The sequence below is a fragment of the Pseudophryne corroboree genome, chromosome 6 (genome assembly GCF_028390025.1).
Source record: "Pseudophryne corroboree isolate aPseCor3 chromosome 6, aPseCor3.hap2, whole genome shotgun sequence".
Taxonomy (NCBI): domain Eukaryota; kingdom Metazoa; phylum Chordata; class Amphibia; order Anura; family Myobatrachidae; genus Pseudophryne; species Pseudophryne corroboree.
This window is the reverse complement of record NC_086449.1, coordinates 785,301,349-785,316,194: the sequence shown is the minus strand read 5'-3', so window position 1 is coordinate 785,316,194 and position 14,846 is coordinate 785,301,349. Positions and strand designations below refer to the sequence as shown.

Here is a 14,846-nt window from a genome sequence, read left to right as displayed (position 1 = left end):
TATTTTAGTTTGATTACAAGCTAAGACTTTGCAAAAAAAAAAAAGCTTTCCGTTAAACAAAAAATGAAATTAAAAACCAAGTAACCATGAATATAATACAGTGACATTGCTGTGAAATACTGAGAAATCTAACACATTGCAGAAAAAAAACAAATGGGTAATAAATGTATTTACCAGTTATAGCTGTGGCCAATGAAGAATAACTTGATTTATGCTAAAAGTGCCACATAGACAAAAAAGAGAAAATGCAGGCGCACACTTTAAACACTAGGAATATTGGTAGTCAGAACGATTGTAACAAAATTCTGCAATTTTAACATGCAGTAAAATTGAGCTTCTTAGCACAATTGTTGGCCAAAGATATGGGCCCAGCTACCACACCTAGATGACCTCATCAGGTGGGTCTTTAACATTCCTAATGTTCCTAAGTCCAGTGGACGAGACCCCCGTGCCAGCAGAACCCAACCATTCTAAGGCGTTTATGCTAAAAGTATCAGCTGATATTGAAAATACCATTGAACTTAGCTAGTGACCGAATTCAAACTCTCCAAATGAATGCTACAGTCCTATAAATAACATGTATGTGCTTTTTAGTTTGGTTTACTGTACAGTTGGGTTTGTTTGTCTATGCATTTCACTCAGTTAGTACTGTACATACAGATGTGTCCACATACACCTTGCCTCAACACGCCATATGGCACGAGACACCCAGAGTGACTGACAGCTCTGAGAGGTGCAGCGTCGCAGGTGCAGTAAAACACCTATCCAATGTGGTTAATGTACAAAGCAGGGAAATTAATGGATAACTAAACCAGTGGATAAGTTCCCCATAGCAACCAGTTTGTACTATGCCTATAATTTGTTTAGTATGAACACAATCAATGCTACCTCACTGCTTATTGGTTGCAATGGGCAACTTCTCCACTGGTCTACTTCTTCGCTTTTTTCAATGCTTGATACATCACCTACCAATTTAAGATGTTGGGCTACGCCTTTAACTGCACAGGAAATAGGGAAGTGGAGGATTTACCCGCAGCAACTAATCAGCACTGATGTAGCATTTATCAAGTACATTCTATAAAATGATAGGTAGATGCTGATTGGTTTGAATGAGCAATTTTTCCAGTGGTCCACTTCTCAAACCTTTTCATTACTTGATACATAAACCCCTTAGTTTTAAACACGTACAAAGTTGCAGAAGAAGTACAACGGAACTTGCCGTGAATTAGCCTCAGTCACACTCAGATGTACAAATGTCGCACATTAAATTGATCAGTGTAATCTAGCAAAGTAGTTTTGTCACCTTCAGTTCATTTATTTGTAGGAATACAATGCAAGACTCTGTGTGACTCTCTGCGCAAGTGAGTCACACAGGACCTGGTGCAATATGAGGGTCTGTCTGGTGCGTCTGAAACCACAGTGTATAAGGAAACATCTACACTTACTGACTTCATGGAAAATCTCTCCAGGAAATTCCAGGGGACCAGGCAACCAGGTGGGCATTGCCCAGGCATGACACTACGATTGCATCATCCGTCTCACAAACACTTTTTCTAAAGTTACACAGACTAGAATCTCATCTTGTTATATGTTTGTTTTTCTCATATTAGAAGAACTACCATGTAATGTCTACAGTACAGATCAGTTCTTCATTCTATTTACAGATGTCCATCTGTGCTTCATGTGAATACGGGAAACAGCTTCCAATTGCCCAACACTCCCCTTATGCCCAAATCATGCAATCCGGATATCCGAGTTGATCGCACGTAGTAACTTTTTGCTGCTCGTGCGATCAACTTGACACCGCCTATGGGGGAGTGTATTTTAGCATAGCAGGGATGCGATCGCTTGTGCAGCTCTGCTATACTAAAAAAGTTTTCTGAAAAACAAGACCAGGGTATGAGTTACTTACCCTGTGCGACGGATCCAGCGACGAAGGTTCCGGAATTGATGTCAGGCATCTGCCCTCCTAACGCCTGGATCCACCTGTGTTCGCCTCACCACACCTTGAAAACGGTCAGTTGACGCCCCGGAACGCCTCCTGTCTGTCAGTCTTCATACAATCGCCACTGCGATCACTTTCTGCGCTGGCAGCGTCGCTGCCCTGCGACAGCCATCGCCGGGCAACAACACACGTGCGCATTGTGGGCGCCATGCAGGCGCAGTCCTGAACCATTCGCACCTCAGCGAAGAACCACTGCGCAGTCCTGAACCATTCGCACCTCAGCGAAGAACCACTGCATGTGAACGGGTGGGACTGACCCCAATCATCAACTGCGCAGGTGCAGGGAACATTTATTTAAAAATTTTACAAATATTTTGAAATCCTTTATTTTAAATAAACAAAAATACATTTAACACATTCATATAATAAAGCATATTTTTAATTATATTAATCAGTTACTATTATCTTTAGATGGCGATAACAGGACAGATACCGTGTGGTACAAGTAGTGTACCTTTGACGAGATACTGGCCAATCAGGATTTCTAATGCAAGCATATGGAACTTCCCCCACCCCCATATTTTGTTCCAATAAAGGGAATTATACAGAGTGACTACCTACGCGGATTCGTACTGTGCATAACCAGAACAGTCAGAACACGCATAAGTGCCAATGTAGATTGGCGCAATTGTGCCACTTACACCTTCCTAAGCTTGGATGGGCAGAGCAAAGCAAGATGGGTGCGTTCATATTTAGGCTTTTATTTTTATATACAAGAGATGGGGACTAAATAACTTGGGATATTGAATATTGAAGTAAGGGATGGATAGAGAATATAGCTCTACTGTAGTTAGATTGTCAAGGATCAGTAGACTTGAAGACTGAGAAGATCGGACATTAATGTACCTGCCTTCATACACAATCTGTAGTGGTCTTGATGTCTAATAAGAGCCAATGTACACTGTAATATGGGAGGCTGCCACTAGGTGGAGCCGCAAGATGCTGAAATGGGATAAGCCAGCACTGGTTGCGCATGTGCAGAGGAGATAGAGGTGCCAAGGAGCAGAGCTGGAGAGCGGACTGAGGTGCCGCAGGTCTATCAGCCAAGACTGGGTAAGTGACAACCCTGAGATGGTGCCAGGGTCGCTGAATACCCATTTATAAAGTGTGGGGGAGTGCGGCAGACACACCAGCAGTGTACCTGAGAAATACAGAGGCAGTATGACAGCCCTAGGAGTCACAGCAGAGATCCGTATAGACTTTGTGAATTAAACTGATTATGGGAGACGTCCCTGCTTATAGAGAAATACATTATTATGTAGCTCTGTGACTGAATTAAATTGAACTAGTGAAATACGTCTTTAGTAAAAAGAGAGAGGAAGCTATTTTGTGAGCAAGATTGATATAAAAGCTGATTAAATGTGCATTTAGGACTGAGCTGTATTATTCAGTGCTACAGATAACTAAAGTGGAACCGTGTTTATTGTGCTTTATCACTGGAAAGCTAAGCTATTGCTTTCTGGACTCAAGAAAGACCAGTATTAGATGCTAATTCTATTACATTTGCTTATTATGGATTGCAAGTACATGCATGCTACAGGACAGTGACTACCTATCAAGACAGTCTTCTAGAAGAACTGTGTGTTCACTTTAAAGTAAATGACTGATTAGTGTGGGGTTTTGCTAGTCTGCTGAGTAATAATCTGTTTTGCTATTTCTTCATATACAGTATGTTTTATTGAGAAGATTAATGTGTGTTCAGCGAATAGTGTATTGAAGTAATTGCAAAACTGCATTTTACCGTAATTATAGCCAGAGAGTTACTGTAGCAGTTATGATACAAAAGCCAATTTAACTATTCAAAATAGTTATTTCCCATGACCTATTTACTACTCTATGGCAAACTACACACTTCATATTCCATTTATGATGAATTAGATTGTCATATGTATAGTGATTATTTTCTCCATATCGTGACCTACATCCTCAATTACTCTATTTATCAAGGCTGACAAGTTATGTAATTTTACTGTGTATATGGGACTAGCCTCGCTGCTATAGCCTTAGGTGGATTAGGCTTGCAGAGTCATTGCGTCATTGCCAAATAAAACGGAAGATCCACTGGAACTGATAACTCAGCTGTAAGGTATCATCTACACCTAACTAATCTGTGGCCACAAAAACACCCAAGGTACCACATTGTGACAGTATATGCCCAGGTTATTGTATGCCCAGGTAACTATAATTACTCTTTATGAATAGAGCATAACATACAGCACAGGCAGCAGTGTACAGAGATGTTTATGAATGTTACATCGGTCTGTGTCCCACTTGAGCTGATAATCTAATGTCACTAAAACAAGCATACTGTACAAGCACAAAAAATAAATTAGGGTTTAATGTTAATTAGAAGTAAAATAGCCCACCAGTGCAGTATAACTTTAAACTATGGGAGGGAATTGTATAAACCCCAGAACAATTACATGGCCGTATATAGAACATAAAATGCTACAAACTTTAACCATGGTCAGATTTAAAATCTATTACAACAATGCTGACCACTCTAAAATATTTTAAATATCTTTACAAATTTCAAACTGCATTATAAAGTTTAAAAAGAAGAATGAGGGTACCCCAGAGAGTAGTTTTTTGGTGAATAACATACCAGAAGGATAAAAGGGACACTATTAGTAAGGACTGGCATTATTTGGATCACTGATCACAAACAGAAGGTATCCAGAACTCCCTGAATGCTATTACTGTAACGCTATTTGATGCTTTTATCTGGTACACTGTGTGTTACTTTTTCTTTTAGTCTTGAAAGTACCCATTGGGGAACCCTAATTCCAATTATTCTATACATATACCCTTTGGAATAAATCTGGTGGAGTTACCATGTAACCACACAGGATACTAAATACAGGATCCGGTCACACCAGTGATCGGGATGCCGGCAGTCAGAATGCAGACACCAGAATCCCAACACTAGTCAGAAGGCCAGCGCCAGAACTCTGATATAGATCAAAATGGCTGCGATGGAATCCCGACTGCCAGCATCCTGATTGTAAGTATGCTGGGCCAGGCTAGGGTCAGGCTACAGGAAAAGGGGGGGTGGTTAGGTTGAGGCTGTGGGGAGGGACGTGATCCACAATGGCCATTTTTCAGTCCCATCACAGGGCATCAATGCACAGGGCTGTCTTAACAGCAGTGTAGGCCCCTGGGCACCACAATGCACTGGGCCCCTTACCCATCCTCCAGCGGTAGGTGTGGGGGGTGCTATCAGTGTGCGGTAGGGGGTGTTCTATCTTCCGCTTAGCATGTAGGACCTGGAGCAGTAATTTCTGCTAATTACTCCTTTACTGCACAGATGGTGGCAGATGGGGTGGGAGAGAGAACACTAAACTGTAGAAGAGGCATTGGGCTGAATGAATGGGCCCCGGTACATGACTTCCAGGGTGGTAGGGGGGGGCTGTAATACGTAGGGGAGGGGTGGATAGTGGAGTGGGCTTAATATTCATCATTTTCCGGTTGGAGGGCAGCTTGCTTGACTGCAGATATCTACAGTTCCTGGAAAAAGATTTCTTAGATTGGAATGTGATAAACAACTAGAGAGTCCCACCTTCCAGGAGGTTCTGGGAACTTGGGGATCAGAGTTCAGGATCGAGAGCAATCCACTGGTGAAAATATAAAACTACAAACAAGATGTGTGGAGCTGGAGCAGGGACCAGCTGCTTGAAGGCTTATATCTCCGGTTCTGGGCATAGTAGAGTCAAGCTGCCAGTGTCCACTGAAAGGGAAGGGGTCCCATATTTTGGAGAGTGCCCGCAGAAAAGCTATAAGTCATACAGAACCCAAGATATCTGTCTGGGAAGAGCAAATAACAGTCTTGGATGGGGACCACTGCTTCGAAGTCAGATATCTCTGGTTCCCCCGGGGCCGATTTTCAAAAATCTGGTACCCCTGGAAAGAGGGGACCCACAGCTACCATCCTCCTAGGGCTTAGAGTCCTGGGGCCCTTGGGCAAGAGCCCATTGAGCCCATACGAAAAGACGGCCCTGCCAATGTACCCTGTGCTTCCCCCTCCCCCTGTACAGTGATCAACCCGTCATAGATAACGAATCAAACCCACAGACAAGAGCGTGGGAAAATTGATCAGCTCACTTACTGCTGCTCAGAATGACTTACAGATGCTTCAAGCAGCAGCACAGCTCCCATAGTAATATGGAAGAATACACCGTGTCTCTCTCCACACAGTGTGGGAGACATGAGCCAGTGGATGGGGCAGCATAAAGCAAAGGGCAGGTGCAGCTGGTACTGCTTCCAGGCTGTCCCACCCAGTGTGCACACCCCACCTTACTGCCATGCCATTGTTTACAAAGATAGGTGAAGAACAGTGTCTAATTCTCTCTCACGGTTCATTTGTGAAGTAGCAGGTTTGCATATGGTGGGCGGAGGCGCTGCGCAGAATGAGGGCGTACCCGCAAAATATGGAGAGATACTCCCGCAGTCCAAATTTTGCAAGTACAACAATTGTATTTAATTTTGTAGATGAGTATTTTTGGAACAAGATAAATGAATAAAAAGGGCGCATTTTAAGAGTGTTTCAAGAGTGATCCCTGATATGGTAAAGGATGCGTAGACATTTTCAAAGCAGCTCTGAATTGGTGAAGATTGAATATATAATGTCTTTAATGACTTGCATTTTAAGCTTTCCAATTGAAGACAAGAAAATTTATTGGTCTACTTCGCCTGCTGCAAAACAAATCTTCAATCACATAAAAAATTACCACATGCAATAAAAATGCTACCAACGTCCCATCACTCTCATGTTTCATTTAAGTCTCAAATTACTAGTATAATTTCTTTATATAGCTCCACCAATTATGCAGAGCTGTGCAGAGAATATATGACACCTACATCAGTCTCTGCCCTGATAGAGTTTATAGACTACATTCCCTAACACTCAAGTACACACACTAGGGGCAGAGGCGGAACTACCTCCAGTGCAACCAGTGCGTTGCACTGGGGCCCGCCACTGTCCAGGGGCCCAAAGCATGTAATGAGTCAAACTGACTCTTTACATGCCGCTGTGTGCTGCGGGCAACTGCTGCCCGCAGCACACAGCCTCCCGGAGAGGAGAGGAGCGCAGTGGACATGGGGGGGGGGAGGAGGTGGAGGAGGGAGCCGCAGCAGCGCTGTGTTATAGGTTGAGGCGCTGCTGCTGCTGTACCTCTGCTTCACTATAGGCTGTCTTCCGACGCTGTGAAGCGCATCCCAGCATTCACAGCGGCGGAGAACAGCCTATGGTGAAGGACTGGGATAGCAGCAGCAGCGCCTCCACCAATAACACAGTGCTGCTGCGGCTGCATCCTCCACCTCCCTCCTCCTTCTCTCCTGCCCGGGAATCGTGATCTCTGCTAGAAGCTGTGCCTGAGCCAGCGGAGACAGTACGTATAATTCTTTCTTTCTTTCTTTCTTTTTCTTTCTTTCTTTCTTTCTTTCTTTCTTTCTTTCTGTGCAAAAAGGGGGACTGTCTGCCGTAATGTGTAAAAAGGGGGAATCTACCTGCTGTAATGTGTAAAAAGGGCACGCTGTCGACCGTAATGTGTAAAAAGGGCACGCTGTCTGCCGTAATGTGTAACAAGGGCACGCTGTCTGCCGTAATGTGTAAAAAGGGGACGCTGTCTTCCGTAATGTGTAACAAGGGCACGCTGTCTGCCGTTATGTGTAAAAAGGGGGACGCTGTCTGCCTTAATGTGTAAAAAGGGGACGCTGTGTGTAAAAAGGGGACGCTGTCTGCCGTAATGTGTAAAAAGGGGAATCTGTCCGCAGTAATGTGTAAAAGGGGGACGCTGTCTGCCGTAATGTGTAAATAGCGGAATCTGTCCACCGTAAGGTGTAAAAGGGGCTCTACCTGGTGTAGTGGTGCTACTGTGCGGCGTAATTTGAATAATGGAGACTACTGTGCACTGTTTTATGAATTGGTATAATTTTGTGGCCACACCCCTTCCCCACGAAGCCACGCCCCTATGTATTTTGTCTAGTTACAGCACTGTTGCTAGGTATCCATTTCTCTGGCCCTGAGCAGGTCCCCCTCATCAGATCCTCTCCAGGGGTGAGGGGGTGGACTTGGATGGGGTGAGGGGGGGGGGGCAAAGCATTTTGTCGCACCTGGGCCCACCGCTCTCTAGTTCCGCCACTGACTAGGGGCCTAATTCAGACCTGATCGTAGCAGCAAATTTGTTAGCTAATGGGCAAAACCATGTGCACTGCAGGTGGTGCAGATGTAACATGTGCAGAGAGAGTTAGATTTGGGTGGTTATTTTGTTTCTGTGCAGGGTAAATACTGGCTGTTTTAATTTTACACTACAATTTAGATTTCAGTTTGAACACACCCCACCCAGTAGCTAACAAATTTGCTGCTGCGATCAGGTCTGAATTAGGCCCAAGGTTACATTTTAGCACACGCCAATTAAGCTGTCAAGATATTTTTGAAATGTGGACGAAAACCGGAGTACCTGGGGAAAGTCTATGAAAACAGCATTTAATGGCCATCCAAATAAGTCCCAGGTTGGGCATTTAACTAGAGATCCCAGAGATGTGAGATAGCAATGCTGGTCACTGTTCAACCATGCTGGCAAGGTCTTTTAATAGTAGGTGTGCACTTCTTCTATGCATTGGGTGGAAAATCTAGGTAAACTAATGCTAAACCGGAGCTTACAATAAATATGGTCCAATAAACCTTTTTCAAGCTAAATGAGCTATAAGTAGATGACACACAGCAAATAAAATAAACTAATCTAACAAATGTTATTAAACAACATAAAACTTTACACAGCCAATCAATGTACTAAAGGCTAAGTAATTGTACTAATGGAAAATAGTCTTGTAAAGCAGAGTATGTACACTAAATTCCATTATCACAATCAATGAGAATAACTTAGTTTAAGTCAAGAGAGTTCAGAGTTCTGTTAGTCTTTAACCTCCAAAGACATCAAGCCTTAAGCTGTTGTTGATGTTAAAATATGCTTAAAATCTCTACTCATTCTAACATAGGGAAATTTTACATCTCTTTATCCACTCTTTTCCATTTGAAATAACCTCGGCTAACCTAATTAGCTGTAGGTTACTTGAGCATCAACAAAATGTTAGATTCAGCTGAAGTTAAGGGGAGTAGAACACTGTGCAAAATAGTCCTTGGCAATGCTGTATAGTAAAATATGAATATTCAGCTCAATATTTTTAAAATTAGAATTTTGCATTGCCCCAAAATAATCTAATATGAAGCATTGTAAACTGCTTGTATATACATTCCAACTGTCTATTATAAGTAACCAAATAAAAAGGAAATTCTTGACACAGCACACAAATTATGAAATAGTAAATCAGGTCTGTAAGACAGCTCAGTAGACCAAGCTTGGAATTACACTGATTACCCCAAGAATATAATATTCTCAGAATATCTAAATATAGCCAGAGGTATTCGACTGCTGGGATCCTGAATGGATCCTGAATGCCGGTATCCTGATCGGATCCCAATCAGGCAATGTGTATTATGTAACTGCACTGCATCGATCTTTTAAATACTTATTCTTTAATGAAACAGCTCATAAATGGGCATATATGGCTGTTCCTCTCAAGTGCTGATCAGTTAGATGTATGTGTGCATCCTAATTATTAGTGGAGCTAAGCTGGAGAGTTTATGCCATTCTGTGCTTGTAAACCTAGACATTATAACTACAGATCCATGTTTTGGTTTTGGTTCTAATTCATCTTCATGTTTTGTTTTTGGCAAAACCACCCTTAATTGTTTTGGTATGAATTTGTTATTTGGTTCAATGAAATATAGATGTAAATAATATATATTTTCTGTATATGTATATATATATATATATATATATCAAACAAATACTCTCCCTCTGCGCTAACTGGTATACTTAGTAAGGACTGTCACCTTAAATAAAACCAGGGGAAATTTAATGAAGGCAGCCTGATTCAGCTAAGTCCCCTGTTAGACGGAACTAGAAATAGAAATATACAACAATAGGAGATTCGGAGCCAGGGGGTCGTATCAACACCCAATTTTTTAACCCTTGAATGGTTAACGATGTTTGATACAAAGTAATAACATGTTCCAACATATAAAATGTATTAAAAGACATAATAACTTCAAAATCAATATTGATACAGAGGAGATGTGTTATTCCACACTTTAAGCAGTATGACTCTTAGCGTCGAATACAATTTTAGGTGAATGACAACAGTCTCCTCCTTCTCCTTATAGTTGGTTCGGAGATAACATCACAATACAGATAATCCAACGCGTTTCGTCTTATACAAAAGACTTCATCAGGGGTACATCTCGAATGACTGGAACGTACAGTTGTTTACACGAACAGTAAAATATATAAATAATCATTTATTTAAAAAATTGATTAAAAAACAGCTAAACTTTTTGCAATCCAAAACCTAAAATTTGATTTTAAAATCTGAATTCCGAACCACGGAAAGATTTAAACTGGTACTCGGGTTTAGATCTCATTGTGGGATCTGGACTGGGTTTTGGTCTGGTTCCTACAAAAGTTGGGTGGATTCGGATTTCCAAACCGCACATCTCTAATTATAAAATATACAGTTTAAAGGGTAAAATTCTCCTACAAATCGAAAAGTCATGCCTTAAACATACAAACGCCATTAAGAGTGCATCAGAACATTTAGTTCTTCCCTTAGTTCATATATTTTTTTATGGTTCCCAACATTATAATTTTCTATTTTCTGATGTTTGTCTTCCACGGTAAAAATGTCCATTTTTGACAGTCGTCTTTTAAACAAACTAAAAAACAGTTGCACTAAAAAAAAAAAATGATCACAATGCAATACAATACGATGTCTGGTACCTAATATGCAATGGTTATTATGCACAATAATTATCTTAATATAACAAAACCTAAGACCATGTTATCAGGTAAGAGTATTTGTTGCAGACTGACCTCAGACCATACAGCACTGTGCCATCAGGATGAAGACGAATCATTCTGTTCTTCACTGTAACTCCATGAACAAAGGATTTCTTGTCATTTAGAAAGTATGTATCAGGAACCCAGAGCTGATCTGCCACTCTATTGTCCAAGGTCAAATTTAAAGGAATCACTGAATACGAAAGCCTTTTATCCCTCCATGCCTGCTGAAAGTACATTGTCAGTGTATAGTCCTGAAAGCAGAAAAATGCAGACAATGACTAATTTCAATAAAATAAAAAAGTATAGACTATTTTAATACATTTTTGACAATATTATTTATTTTCATGGAAAATATACAGTGTAGCTTTATCAGACATTTTAGGGCTTTGAGTAACTCACAAAAGGATGTAGAAATTACTAAGCTTTATTATTTAATAATTTAGCATTTTGTCGGTTTAACAATGATTCCATTTATGTGCGCTCTGAAGATAAATCAGCGTGGTATGACTGTAAAAAAATAATATTTTTTTAAATAATAATAAAAAATAAATGACAATATATTTCTACTACTACTACTACTACTACTACTACTACTACTACTACTACTACTACTACATAATAATAATAATAATAATAATAATAATAATAATAATAACATTAATAATAATAATAATAATAATAATAAGATGATGAAGAAGAAGAAGAGGCATAAATAGAAACTATTTAATACATTTTTTATTATATTATTTAATTTCAAGGATAACATACCTTTATTAGGAATTTTAGGTTTCAAGCAACTCACAAATGGATGGACAAATGTATTAGCTTTCTTATTAATTATCTTAGCATTTTTTTCTATTGAACAATGATTCCATTATGGTGATAATTTTGGATGATATGACAGTAATAAATAATATTTTCACAATAATGGTGTCATTATCACATTAATAATTAGTGTAACAGGGAAAGCTTTTAATACACCGGAACGGAATATTAATTCTGCTCTATTTGTCTAGCAAAACATTCTGAATTTATTTGCATATTACCTAGGCAGTAAGTAATCCTACAGTATGTATTGCCAGAGATTGTGGGAAGAAAATAATAGTTATAAATAAACAAAAGCTCACGCTCACTGATAATATAGAAGAAGAAGCCCTGCCCCACTTACATGATTTATGGATCCAATGCAGGAAAGGACTGTACAATGGTTTGAAGAACAAGCACAAAATGGTGGCCTTAGCTCTTCTACCAGTACACCTCAATAGACAAATTGTCACAAAGAAATATGTGTGGGTGTGATTTTATATGGGAAATAAAGTAAACGAATCATTGATATATCAAAGAACCTCCTGTGAATAGTATTATTCAATTTTTATTATTATTATTATTATTATTATTATTATTATTATTATACAGTTCATAGAGCATGATAGGTATTTGCAATAAACAAATCATTCTATTATCCTCTATAAAATGCAGAGTACGATAAATATATATCTATATAGTGAATTATATATATTACACAGATCATTGTAGTAGCCTATACACAATACAGAGAGCATTGCATTGAGCTATTTGCAAAACAGAGAGCATTCCATTAGCCAATATACAATAGAATATTGTAGTGACATTTATACAATACAGAGAGCATTACAGTGTTCTCTTTTCCAAACTTTCTAAATCTCTCTGATAGCTTTACAATGCACAACAGTGTTTACTAGATCTCCGGTAGCTTTGCAATATAGATCTCAGACCAAATCATTCAGAAACTTCCCAATCTCTATTAGTGACAAAATCATACCTCAAATGACCCAAATTAATTACTTACAACTCCTGATATTCCATGCTGTCTGCTGGAGTACTAGAGAAAAGGTTTGGCTGCCTAGGGACTCAGTCATACACAGTAAATAGCTTCCTGCACTTTGATTAATGTAGTTCCAGCTGTCCACAAATCTGTGTTGGTACCTACCAACACTGAACATTAATTTGGCAGTGCAATACACCAATCAGTGTGCAAGGAACTGTCTACTGGGTATGTCCTAAGCCTTCATACCCAGCAAACTAGTGGGTATGCTAGTCACAAATGACAAGCCTGGCTTGGTGGCAAATGTTCCCGTAATCCCTGATCCTGCCTGCCCTTGAATGTATACAATATTTTGTATTATAGGTAATGTACAAGAGCAAGAAAATGACAAGCCAAGGGTGGCATATACATTAGAAGTAAATCGTATTACAGCTACAAGTCACAAAGTAAAGTACATAGCAATGACAGACAATGACAGACAGGGATGAAAAAAACGCATAGCCCACAGTAAGCAGAATGGCAGGGCTAATACACAAGGGGCCTAATTCAGACCTGATCACTCGCTAGCTATTTTTTGCAGTCCTGCATTCACATAGTCGCCGCCCACCGGGGAGTGTATTTTAGCTGTGCAAGTGTGCGATCGCATGTGCAGCCGAGCGGTTTCTGAGTAGCCCAGGACTTACTCAGCCGCTCCAATCACTTCAGTCTGTCCGGGACCGGAATTGACGTCAGACACCCGCCCTGCAAACGCTTGGGAACACCTGCGTTTTTCCAACCACTTCCAGAAAACGTTCAGTTGACACCCACAAACGCCTTCTTCCTGTCAATCACCTTTCAATCGCCCGTGCGACTGGATTCTTCACAAAAACCCATCGCAGAGCAAGGAACCGCTATGTACCTGTGCGATGCACCTGCACATTGCTGAGTTAGTAGACATTAGTCAGCAAGGGAGCAAGCAGAATAATACACTTCTCAAACTTGTTGGGTGTGCGCAAATGGAAAAGATAAGAGAGCAATCACCTAGCACTGAGTTCTACATTAGTTTCCTTTTTGAAGACTTAGGGGGTGAGCATCCACTTAAAAAAGCTGACAGACTGCATGTGCTGTAGAGTTCCAGTTTTCTCAGAGTCAGCCTGTGGGCAATCTCTGTACACACTTGAGAGCCGTAATGACAGCTTACCAAAGTACATAGCATGAGTTTTGAAAGTACACTGGGGCATTGCTGTACTCTTCGCTATGAGTGAAATTCAGTGAGGGTTTGTCATTGCAAATGCATCTTATGCAGAGCTATATGCATGTTTATTGATTAATCTTTTTCACCAAGTATAGGGCTAGTGCAAGTCCATAACTGATGACGATCATGACAATGACGGGTATCAAACCAAACATACAGAAAAGGCAAGGGGCCACAGCAAGAAGCGTACATTTCTGCATACAGGTTAATATATGCAGCACATAGATATGGCAGATTTGCATTCACTGTGCAATAGGCCCTGTGTGTATAACTTTTCCACTAAGTATAATAAACGTGTATTAGTTAGGAGATATTACAGTGCCAAGTCTAATTGTCTATGTGCTTCAAATGGTGATTCTCACTCTGACTCTAAATAATACTGTACATTCCCCAAATGATCCATTGGATATTATATCATGTTAAACAGGCGGTCTAGTAGAAACTGAACCATACTAGTGCCCTACTGGATTCTATATCACTGGTCCTTTCCAAAAGTTACTCTTACTAATATTCTTTTATGGGCTTTAAAATTTATAATTTTTAAGGTGGATATTAAATGCAAACTAAAATACCATTTTACCCATTTTTAAATCAGTAAACATACAGTATAATGGGGACAGTAGTGCACCAAAGACCTTATGTGATGATCTTACATGTAACTTCCAGAAGAATTATGTCTCTGGAAGCAATCGACAAGTATTGCCAAGTACTATACAGTATGTATGTCCCTATAGAGTGTAAGCTCTCACGAGCAGGTCCCTTGTCTCTTGTGCTTTTCCTTCTCTTACTTAGACTATCTTCTACTCCATACTCCCTACAAGAGCACCTAACCCTCAGTTTATACCACCCTAATGCTTATCTAGTTGCAGAAATGGGTTTAGTATGAAATAACTACAATCAAAA

The 14,846-nt window shown here is 40.2% G+C and overlaps 1 protein-coding gene across 3 annotated transcripts in view; it reads right to left on the bottom strand.

The window, feature by feature from the left end:
• The window catches only part of GABRB2 (gamma-aminobutyric acid type A receptor subunit beta2), a 506,583-nt gene that overhangs the window by 313,880 nt on the left and 177,857 nt on the right, over nt 1-14,846 (bottom strand). For all 3 annotated transcript variants that reach the window (XM_063928757.1, XM_063928759.1, XM_063928758.1), the window contains exon 4: nt 10,936-11,156. In XM_063928757.1, coding sequence (XP_063784827.1) covers nt 10,936-11,156 — 221 coding nt within the window. The remainder of the gene's footprint in view (nt 1-10,935; nt 11,157-14,846) is intronic.